We start from the raw sequence: 12333 nt of genomic DNA on the forward strand, positions 1-12333 counted from the left end.
CTTGTTTCAGGAAGGAACTTTGTTTGCACAGGGGCCTGATTTATTATATTTTTTGTTCTTTTATTGATTAAATATTAATTATGTAGGAGGTTATTTGCCTAAAATTATTAGAACTCCACTGACTTATCTCATTTGTAAAATCTCTGTCATGATGATCTCACACTGCTTCAGTAATGTTGAGGTCCGGGCTCCAGGGAGGCTAATTTATGAGTGGTTTTTTTTCTATCCTAATATGCGATTGTTTCATATGTCGGTGTTTAGAGTCGTAACGAACATAAAACATTCATCTGACAATAGTCAAGTGCAAAAGCGGAATGAAAATGAATTAAAATCAGCCACTGACCAACGGAAACCTTTGAAAGGCCTTTACAAATCCTAAAGAACTATTCTCAAGCTCACTTGGAAGGAAAAAGGTGAAGTAGTGAGAGTGGTTTGAGACTTTTGCACAGTGATGTATAATACTTGATGTTCATTTTATTGATACATTGAGCCATTCAGGGTAAAACTACGGTGGCCCTGAAAGGCCAAAAAGACTGCAACTTAAGAAAACACCAGCAATAAGAAAAACGCTGGGAAAGCAAACAAAACACAAAAGAAATATGAAAAACAACAACGGAAATAGGAAAAAACACAAGGGAAGTGTTTCTGGGGAGACAATAACCCAATGATCAGTGGCAGGAACCTAAAACATGGTAGGTGTGTTTTATCATAATTCATATAATACTGATGATGGATTTTTAGGCTAATAGTTAGGCTAACACACTTATCTCTCATCTTTTCTTTCCTCACAAAACCGATAGATCCTCCACTTCTTATAAGTGTCTCCCAGCGCAATTCTTAGCATATTTTGGTTCCTACAGCTGGTCCGTCGGGTTATTGTCTCCCCAGAAACACTTCCCTTGTGCTTTTGGAAATCTGTTTTTCCTGTTTTCGTTTTTCTTATTTCTGTTTTTTCCTGTTTCCGTTGTGTTTTGTGTGCTTTTGCAGCGTTTTTCTTATTGCTGGTGTTTTCTTAAGTTGCAGTCCGTTTAGCCTCTCAAGGCCACCGTATAAAACAGACAATAAAACAGAGCATGCTTTAGGGTGTGGGTACCAGAGATGGGTAATCCGATTACTTTTTTCAAGTAACGAGTAAAGTTAGGGATTACTATTGCAAAAAAGTAATTAGATTACTGTTACTTACTCATAAGCACGCTGCATTACTAAACTTTGATTTTGTTTGTGAGAGTGTCTCATGACAATGATCTATGAGCGTGCGACGTCCATGGCAGTAACAGACGTGTGTAGATCAAAAATAGATAATATGGAGTGCGGGAGAGAGCACGACCATGCAGTGTTTAAAGCTTGGAAGTACTGACATTGCTTTGAGTTTGATTCCATACACTCTACATGGGAAGAAAACTTCTTTCTACAGCGAAAAATTAAACTTCAAATCTGGCAAGCACCTAGCAATCCACCATGGGACTGTGAAACTCACAGAGAAACCCCCGGATCCCCCACTGACATGACCGCTGTAGCACCTGGCAAACCTCCACAGGCCTCACTCCTGCTAAACATGTGAAAATAGATTTAAGAGCGACAGGACTTAGTGCCGCTGAATCTTTGATTTTATTTATTTATTGTTGTGTTTTGCTTCCGTCTATTTGAAAGAGTGTAAACACAAAAAAAATATTTTATTTTATATGCTGGAATATGCAGAAAATACATTTAAATGTTATACAAATTTCTTCAAGTCAAAGACTGTTGCTTACAATTTAAGTTTAGTTTCATGCAATGTGCATAAAGTTAAAACATTAAAATTCATAAAACAATATTTAAAAAGAGACTTTTGATTCAATTTTATATGAGGGATTATGCAGAAAAATTGAATTGGTCTTTATTACGTATTCAGGTTGTGTGTCATGTTTTTTAAAAAGTACTCTAAGTAATAAATTAACTAATTACTTTTGAAAACAGGTACTTAGTAAAGTAACAGGATTACTTTCTTGGAGAAGTAATTAGTAACCAGTGTTTGTCAAGTTTCTTGAAAATAGAAATTGGTTACTAATTACTGATTACTTCTAAAGTAATCCCATTACTTTACTTATTACTTGAAAAAAGTAATCGGATTACAGTAACGCGTTAAACGTTACTGCCCAATTCTGTTAGTAACTAATTACTATTTTCAAGTAACTTGACCAACACTGGTGGCTACCTTTCCACACGTTGCTAACATGAGCATTCAGTGTTTGTCAGTGAGATTCAGACGCATGTTGTAAATTCTGGCAACAAAAAAACAACATAACAAGATGACAACAGCCCAAATTGCCAGAGACCACAAACCAATGGGTCCATGTTTGTTTAGCCTATTTCACCTTGTCAGATCTGCCCAAAATATAAGCTGCTTTGCCGTCCTTCTGGTCACTAATTGGGGCTGTGATGAACAGAATAAACCAAATCAATAAGACCTGAAAATAGCAGCTGGGATAATAAACTCATCAGGAAAGTGTTTAATGAGGTCAGAGTTCAAGAGAGCTGGTTTTCCACACATTTCTTTACAACAGGATTTCATCTTTTGCAGACAAAGACACCTCCCCCCCCCCCCCCCCCCCCCCCACACACACACACACACACACACACACACACACAATACTGGCCCACCATCTTTGTTCACAACCTGTGGGAAAAATAAAAATAACTTCCAACATAAGAGAGAAGAACAGATGACTGTGATTGTAGATAAGAGCAATAAAACCTATTTATTTAATCTTGAGATGATAATAAGTTTTATTTATTATAATAATTGGAGATGTATTTATTTTTTCCGTGACCTATAATAAACTATTTGCATAACTCAATGCCGACCTGAGTGTTTGCTAATGTTACACAAACACCGAGCTGCACAAAGGAAATGCTGGCACAAAACAAGCGCGTGAGGGGCTCCGACTGCGCTGCGGTCAGTGAAAGAGAAAGTTCGCTTTCTGCTCTCGTGAGTCTCAAGAAAATGGCACACTGAAATTAACTGCAGGGGATTTATTCTTTTTTGTGTGTGGCGGTGGGTGGGTGGTTGTTTTACCGGTTCCTCTAGCAAGTATCTATGCGTGACATTACCTGTGTCCTAGCTTTTCATGACATTTTAGCAGACTCGGTCTTGCTTTTGGCATCAGGTGCGCGCTCAGTGCTGACTAAACTTTTAATAATACATCCCAGTCTCACATCGTTGCGCCGAGAAATCCACCCGCTCTTCAAGAAAGAAAAAAGAAGCCGATGCTTTCCTCTTCGTCCATTTGAGCATTGTTTACCGGTGAGACAGCTGACTGTCAGATGTATATGGAAGTAACGTTGGTGACGTCAGGAGCAAAGAGCAGCAGGCGGAGAGCGGAGAGAGAGGAGGGAGGGGGGAGGGAGCGAGACGCAACCTGTGCCAGTGCGCATCTTTTCCAAAACTTGTCCGGAGCTGTCAAAGAGCAGGGAACGGATCCGAACGCGCCATGAGTAACAAATCTTTAAACCTGAACACCAGCCCGCCTCGGGCTGGCGGCACCGTGGACCACGAACTCGTCATCACTTCCACTTTCGGGACGCTCCTCTCCGTTGTCTACATCATCGGGGTCTCGGGGAACGTGTACACGCTGGTGGTGATGTGCCACTCGATCCGGTTCGCCACCTCCATGTACATCTCCATCATCAACCTGGCTCTCGCGGACCTGCTCTACCTCTCCACCATCCCTTTCGTGGTGTCCACCTACTTCCTGAAGGACTGGTACTTCGGAGACGTGGGCTGCCGCATCCTGCTCAGCTTGGACCTTCTCACCATGCACGCCAGCATCTTCACCCTGACCGTAATGTGCACGGAGCGCTATCTGGCCGTCACCAAGCCGCTGGACACGGTCAGGCGCTCTAAGAGTTACCGCAAAGCTCTGGCGTGGGGCGTGTGGCTGCTGTCGCTGGTGCTCACCGTGCCCATGATGGTAATGGTCGCTCAGACAACTAAAAGCACGCCGGACGGGGGTGTGAAGAGGATGTGCGCGCCCACATGGGCTCCACTGGCTTATAAAGTTTACGTAACGGTCCTGTTTGGCACCAGCATCATGGCCCCGGGGCTCATCATCGGGTACCTGTACGTCAAGTTAGCCCGCACTTATTTAGAGTCCCAGCGCAACTCTGTGATCAGCAAAGGCGGCAAAAGGTCACCGAAGCAGAAAGTGCTGATCATGATTTTCACCATCGTGCTGGTGTTCTGGGCGTGCTTCCTGCCTTTCTGGATCTGGCAGCTGCTGCCTCTGTACCACACCAAGCCGCTGAGCCTGGCCTCGCAGACGCACACGTGCATCAACTACCTTGTCGCGAGCCTCACATACAGCAACAGCTGCATCAACCCTTTCCTCTATACGCTGCTCACCAAGAACTACAGAGAGTACCTGAAGAACAGGCACAGGAGCTTCTACAAGTACACGTCGTCGTTTAAGAAGCGGCCGCCCAGCCTCTACTCGTGGGGCAAGTCGGCGTCCTCCAGCAATCAGTTCGAGTTCAACTCCGAGACGCTGGTCATGGGGTCACTGAAGTGAGGTGAAAGCGTCTGGAGCCGGAGCAGCGACAGGTAGGCGGTGATGTCTCCGTTACGCATAAAGCAGGAAGCAGCCAAAGTTTGTTTTCTGTCATTTTAAAGTGCGGCTGTTCTTTGGTCACACATATGTTGTTTGTTATTTTATTCTGTCCATGATGGACAGCCCACGGAGCCACTCTCTCTCTCCCCCTCTGCTGCGCTCCTGCAGCTCAGCCTCAGTGGAAGAACTCTTCCTGCGGTGCTGTGTTGCAGTACAAGGCCGCGGCGGTAATTAGAGAAGCTGAAGCGCCTCTTAAACGCAGAAGTGATTTTAAGAAGCACATTTGAATGTTTAATTTAAGGGTGTTTTAATCTGACATTACATTATTTGTGTTAGAGCAGTTAAATAAAGGGGGCAGTCAGAACTTGTGCTATTGCAGGTTTAACCTCCTACTGACACGCCTACACTACAAACCAGGGACGTCCCGAAATACATTCACATGTAATCAAATTCCCACACAGTAAATAAAAAAAACGAATAACAATAAAAATAATCTGATTAGGGCATAGATTTTTTTGTCCCACCTTCTGCAAAGGTTATGTTTGACTGAGGAAAACATGTAGTGCACCTGTAGGTATGGAATTCCAAAGCCCCACTTTCACTCCATATTAATGATACATACACACGTCTCAATAATATGCACCACTGTAGCAGAATATTAACTTTTAGAAGGACCAGAGGTTTACAAGCTCTATATTAGTTTATGCTGAGCACATGTAAAGTTGGTCGTCATATTTCTTCAAGCTTTTCTTGTTTGAAGTAACTGATATAGATCTTACTGTGTTATTCCTTCATAGAGGTACTGGACTGCTCTAACAAGTATATACTCTCACCACTACTACATCTGACATCCAATATTATATTTGCATATACACAGAGAGAATGTTTGAACTACGTTGGAATGGGAAAACTGATTTTTTTGTTGTTGTTGTTTATTTCTTTTGTTTTTAGTTTATAGCATTGCATCTTACAAACTGGTCAAGGACTTAAACTCATTGCTGCTCAGCTATGCTGCTACTCTGCTGCATGCGCTGCAGATAGTGAAAAAAGGATCATAAACAGCTGAGTTAAAGCCATTCTGGTGGGCATACTATGCGATGATCACATTTCTTAATTACCCTCCATTTAAGGATAATAAATGTTTCACATTTGCAGTTTTCTGACAAAAAATAAATAAAAAACAAATTTATAGACATACAATTACAATATGTCAGGTCACTATGAGCTGATTTGATCCATAGCAGGTCTTAAAACCAGGTAAATACAACCTCAGATGAAAAACAAAACATGAAATATTACACTGCATCATATTTTTTTAACCCAAAATGTAGAAACAGTGTGTGGAAAAACTAAGTACACCCTCACCGCTGTCATAGGAATATGACAGCAGCACCTGCCTACTGCAGCAGGCAGGTGCTGCTAATTAAATACACTTGACTTACTGGTCATCAGCAAGTGTGAGTGCCTCTATAAAAGCAGAATTTGGGGCAGTTTGGTGATCTGGAATGTTGAGGTGTGTTAACACAATATCAAGCAGGAAACAAAACACACCAGCAACAATCTTAAAGAAGCAACTGTTGCCCATCTATCTGTGGAAAGTCGAAAACACTCAAGACAGCTGCTAATCTTCAGAGTGGTGGTCCCAGGAAATCCAAAGAACAAAGAGCTACATCTCCAAATCTAAAAGCCTCAGTTAGCATGTTAAATGTTAAAGTTAAAGACGGCACAATATTTTTTAAAAAAAGACTCAATAATTACGGCTTACATGGAAGGATTGTCAGGATAAAGTCTCTTCTTTCTAAAAAGAACATTGCAGCACAGTCCAGGTTTACAAAGTTGTATCTGAACAAACAGCAAGACTTCTAGAACAATGGGGCTTTGGACAGATGAGACCAGAGTGGTGACGTTTGACCATAATTTACAGAACCATGTTTGATAAAAAGGGTGGAGGGGTGATGAGCCTACATCTAAACAGGTGAATTGACCTCGATGTGTTGTGTGACAGCCATAATAAGAGCTGGTCAAATTCTCTGAAAACAAAGGAAGGTGCTTTAGTATTTCCTTTCTTACCTCCTTTAGTAGAAGACACTGGAACATCCCTTATGAGAGTGAAGGAGATAACTTCTTCAAAGTAAGACAGCATCCGACTGTCACAAAAACAGCAGATCAACATAACTGATAAGCGACATGTTTCACATTGTAAAATGCGGCTTTTTTCCAGTTGTAACCCACAGGTGAACGAGGAGTATTGCACTACTCTACTAAAACCTGCTAGATTTGAATTTGTTCCCTTGTGTGAAGCACTTTGTAAAGCGGATTTTAAAAAAGTGTTCTACAAATGAATATAATTACCCACATTGAAACAATCAAGCTGAAGTGGACCTAATTTGTGTTAATTGTGTCCTCATTCTGAGTTGCTGTATTATCAGCTTTTAGAACTTATTAATTGATTTTACTTCAGAGATGCTAAAAACCTTAATAAAGGAAAAATGAAAATAAGGGGATCATCTCTTTAGTGGGGAAAAAAACATCTGATTGGATAGCAGCACGAGTATCTGTTAAAACAGCTATTTAATTTGAGTGTTACTATCATTACTTGTACACAATTATGCAAGCCTACATGAAGAAACACTCTAAGAACACAAATAGAGGAGCGTGTATCTAATGCTAGTTTAAACCATAGACTGTATAAAAAAGATGGCCACAATGACGTCACTCAATTGAGCTAAGCATTTTCATCATCCTTTTTGACTCTAAGGGCAAGATTTATTAACGCACTGCCCCAGCATAAACTGGGTTTTGGTGTAAATTGTAAAAAGTACTGTTGGTATTTACAAAGAGTGACAATCATCCATAGAGCTAATCATGCCCTCACACGCTACTTTGTCCTGTTTTAGTAAATCTGGTCCAAAGTAGAACTGAAAATTAGAAAATTGTTGCATGATCATGTTGCAAGAGGACTTAAAACTACAGATAATATAAGATAATAGGCAAAGACTTTACTGAAGTCACTCATCAACACAGTTGAGTGTAACTTTAAAAATTTTTTTAAAGAAAATTTAAAAAGAACAGATGGAAGAAACACCCTTCAGTGATTATGTAATGAGTGTTGATGTTGTATAGTTTGTTCACCAGGACCAGCACACCCGTTTAAAATGCCTCAAACATGATAATCGGTTAATGTGAGCAGAATTATTCAGAGTATATAAGCAAGGTACAATTTGTTGTTCCAATAAAACCAGTTTATGTTTAAGATACATAGTCTTATTTTCCTAGTAGGGAGTCATGAATAACTACACGTAACAAATGTTAGGAAGATGCATTTGTTTTGTGTCTGAAAGAAACAAAATATTGTGCAGTATGTCATTTTTTTAAATCACCAAATATCAACATCAAAAATCTTACATTTTCTGACTTCTTCTTATCCCAATCAGAAATGCACCTCCTGCTGGTCATTAGAAAGAATGCAGGTTCAATGAATTTCAAATGCCAGGAACCTTGGTTCATCTTTTATATACAGTTTACTGATTTTAACTGCAGAGCCATCACATTATTAAGCAAACAAGTATGAGCTAAACCCTCTGAGCACTATAATTATCTTTTCCTAAGTCCTTATAAATTCTCCCTTACGTCTTACTTTAAGACGTTCCCCATCACCATCAAGGAAAAACGATTAGCAACAGAGATAATTTTCTGAATATTTAATTGGAATCCTGAATTTTGGCAGGAAATGGAAAAAGAAGAGAAAAAGAAGCACACACATGGCATGTCACTGCCATTGAATTTGCATGCATCCACCTGCGGAGGCAAACACACTTCTGCTGCTGTGGTAAAACCTGAGCCAAAACACCTACTCCTCAGCGTGCTCGCATCCAGGCTTTGTGCGCTCTGTTTACTAGGCTGAACTGTGGCCCACTTACCTGAATGGACAGACAGGACTTCCTTTCATGCTGTAGTGTTTGTGTGGTAATAACACAGTTAATAGCATAGCACCTGCACCCATTAACAATTACTGCAAAAGTTTTGAGGTTGGAAGGCCTCAGTGGCAAGCATGCTAACAACAGATGCATAAAGTGCCTGTGTTTTATGAAGAGTTCACGGTCTTTAATTAAGACAGCTCTTCACTCTAATCTGGCATGTTGTTTCCAGCTCACGCAGCCTTCAGCTGTAAAGCCACTGTCTTCTTAGATTCATAAGAAGCATGGAAAAAAAGACTGTTACAGACCGAGAGTGGTGGAAATATTACGCACGTCTAGGCAGTAAACGAAAAATGTCATTAGTGACAGATTTCCTGTCATTCTAAAACATATCTGAATATCTAGAAGTGTGACATTTTGCAAATCATGTCCCAGGTGGGACTGGGCACTTTGGTACACTGACCTTTTTGTGTTTGCATGTCAAATTGTCCAAACTCATGCATAAATTCATTACAGCTACATCGTGCCGCATCACAGATATGGAAATCCCCCACCCTTTCTTTCTTTTTCTTCCTTTCTCCACATATTGACTGACAAAACTTTGCAGAAGTTTGAAAATTCTGGATAAGACCAGGTCTGTGTGGGATTTAGCAGCTTAAATCTGCATACATTCGAGCTGAGAAGTTTAGCTTGGATTTGTAGATTTCTTCTAAGCGTTAGCTTGAGAGCCACTTTTGGGTTTCCTGTAAAAATGTAATACGTTAATCCCAAAAGAGAAATTAGAACAATGGACGTTAAAGGTCTTGAAGAAATTTGTGCCATTTGATCCTGTTTAGTTTCAGCAGAGGTGCAAGCACACTTTTTTTTTAGTGTGTAATTGTTTTTTTTATCTTACATCTTAGCAGACAAGCATCAGCAGTAAGGTATCCAAAATTCCTATAAACAAAGCCATAATTCAGTGTCTAACCTCCATGTAAAGCTCAGCAGGTTTTTGAGTTTGTGAATGAAGGAAAAAAGGGAGAAAATCCTTCCTAAAGCACACAGTGCTAAATTCTTTCTTTACTGTAACGTGGTACAGATAATACTGCTGTCTGTGTCTGCAGAATATTACATTACATTAAACATTACAGTAACTTCCAGCGGTTTACAGCTCTGTGTGAACTGTTTATATTGGCGGCTGTTTCCCTGCATTTCATTAAAGTGGAATTTAGACAGATCACTAGAGTCTGAGTCCTGTTTAAGCCTTGCAGAGACTATCTAATGGCGCCAGTTGGCACAAGCCAATGATAACACCTGAAATAATCAGTCACATCTAGACTATTAATTACACAACCCATATCATGATAAAACACTGCTGAGGGCAATATGTTCTACAGAGAGTCTGTTCTTTGTTTAAATTACCTTAAATAGGCCTCAACTGATCCTGCATCAATGCCTACAGCTGTCAAAGCCTTAAAAATAATACTTGGCACAGTCTGCACCCTACATTTATTTGCAGTCCAAATCAATTACACCCACTCCTGCAGAAATTTATCCTGACATGCATGATAATAGTTATTGGTAAGTAGAAGTAGTATTTACTGTGTTATTGTCGGGCAAGGCCAGACGGGTCATTTACAATCAACTATTGGCTCAATTCCTTTCCCACACAGTATCAACAACTAAAATAAATCACATTTAGAAGCAGTGTCCTTGATATTTAAAGAGATCAGAAGGCAGTGTTTGTTTTTCCAGTCTGTTCAAACCAACAGGAAAGATATAAGGAAATGAAAAAACTGTGTGTGTCTGCTTTAATATAGGCTAGTACAACCTTAATGTAATCAGCTAGCAAGTGATCACAGTATGTCACTTTAGAGGGAAAAAAGCTGACATCAATTCAATTCAGTTTTATTCATAATCAATCATGAATAATCAATTCATAATTGTCTGATCAAATTTACGTTCCAACCACAGCAAAGCCTCCCAACCTGCAGTACAAGGACAACGCAATTTCTTATCTGTTTTTTTGTTTTGTTTTTAAATAAAGCTTTGGCATCTTTCAGCATCATTAGCCAGAAAAGTACGAGTTGGAAGATTCTTTTGCAAAAATTTGTCTTAGAAGTTTGTGAAGTGTGCCGAATTAGTTTGCTAGCTAAAGCTGATTACGCGGAAGCAGCTACAATATATATATTTGACCATTTCATTTATGTTTATATTTATTAACAGTTCCATGTGGAAATGTCACCACAACAGTAATAGATGAAGAGTACAGTGACTGGAACCATTATTTATAAGGGTAGAGGTGATTAATGGCTTCTTTATTAGTAAATTCATACGTGGCCATCTTTATCAGATCAGTTATAAACTCTGAACAAGGCGCTGCCATTTACAGCTGTGTGACCCTGTCACATCAGAGCATAAATATATATAAATATGCAATGTATATATATGTGCTACTGCACAGTGACCCAACACCATGCTCATTTCAAATAAACTCCCACACAGCCCTGCACAGCATAGAAAGACTTACCTCTGTTCTTTATATCACCAGTGAATGTGCTAACAGCTGTGCAGCAAGGTGAGAAAAGTGTGAGAAAAAATGTTTCAGTCACAGCTTTTGAATATGTGTGCTCACTAATGATACATTATAAATGTATACTTACATTTTTGAGAACCAGTGTGCAACTGGCACGTCTTTCTGTAGCACAAAAGTTGCAATTGTTAGCAACAAACTAACAGGGAAGCATCACCTCACTTCAGTTTTTCATGACCTTTACGAGCATTCTTCATTTACCATTCATCTATTCATTTATTCTGCTTTATCGTGCAGGTATTTTTAATTTAAAACTAAAAATCTGTGATAGTCCAATGTGCAACGTACACAACCAACAACACCCAAACAAAATTAGTTTGGGGTTTTTCAGAATTTATCTACACAGCCTGATATTTTCAGTAGGAGCTGGAACAGAAACAAAAAGAGCTAAAAAAGAAAGCGAATATTGGACATGCATCAGACTGTTGCACACAAAGAGAAGTTTACTAGCATATTTATGTTAATGAGTCAACTATATACAAGTGAACCTAGTGCCTAAAAATGAATGCTTTTAGTGTAGGCGATTTATAAAACGTTTACTTTCAAATGCCAAAAAATGCAGAATTGCACAGCTGATTTTAAATATACGCTAAAAGATTGTCCTAGTGTGTTGACATTAACAGAAGTAAACAGCTGTTTGCATTTATTAAGTGTAAAAAAACCTGCTGTTATTTTAAATGACATGAAGAGCCGTTTTTTTGTTTTGCTTTTTTTTTTTTTTTAATGGAAAATGGCACCACGTAATAATATTTTGACTTTCTCTTTCTTTCTTTCTTTGATGGCTGGCTGACATTTTGTTTCTGATTCTACCTTTAAAAGAAAAAAAAAAAGAAAAAGCCCCAAACACATGAACGCATTAACATTTAAAATCACATCAGAGCATAAAAACTGAAATGGGTGTTGACATATAAAATAAACACAAAATTATGGATCCTAAAATCAAAAAACTCCAGAATCAATAAAGAAAAAATGAGAATGGAAACGGTGGGTGGTTCGGTGCAGCTGTGTGAAAAATAAGAAAGGCGAGGATGATGACTTCCCAACCACATGATAGTCTCAGATCAATCAAGAGATTCCTCAAGTGGCTGGCTCACAAAGGAAGGGCGGATAAGACTCTAGTAGCAATCAGCAGGAGCAGAGACGGGTATAACACTGGTTAATTGAATTTAAAAAGTAGTAATACATAAAGGTTTAATATTCCAGGCTGCTGGTTTTAAAATAGAAAAGTACAGAGAAGCATGACTAACAAAACCAGGCA

The 12333-nt window shown here is 39.3% G+C and overlaps 1 protein-coding gene across 1 annotated transcript; it reads left to right on the forward strand.

Annotated features, from left to right (window-relative positions):
- The first annotated feature begins 3392 nt into the window (after nt 1-3392).
- LOC101481669 (urotensin-2 receptor) lies at nt 3393-4574 on the forward strand. The gene has a single exon (XM_004557540.4). The coding sequence runs from the start codon at nt 3471-3473 to the stop codon at nt 4545-4547; it is 1077 nt and encodes a 358-aa protein (XP_004557597.1). The 5' UTR covers nt 3393-3470; the 3' UTR covers nt 4548-4574.
- Nucleotides 4575-12333: the final 7759 nt, after the last annotated feature.

The sequence above is a fragment of the Maylandia zebra genome, linkage group LG8, assembly GCF_041146795.1.
Source record: "Maylandia zebra isolate NMK-2024a linkage group LG8, Mzebra_GT3a, whole genome shotgun sequence".
Taxonomy (NCBI): Eukaryota; Metazoa; Chordata; class Actinopteri; order Cichliformes; family Cichlidae; genus Maylandia; species Maylandia zebra.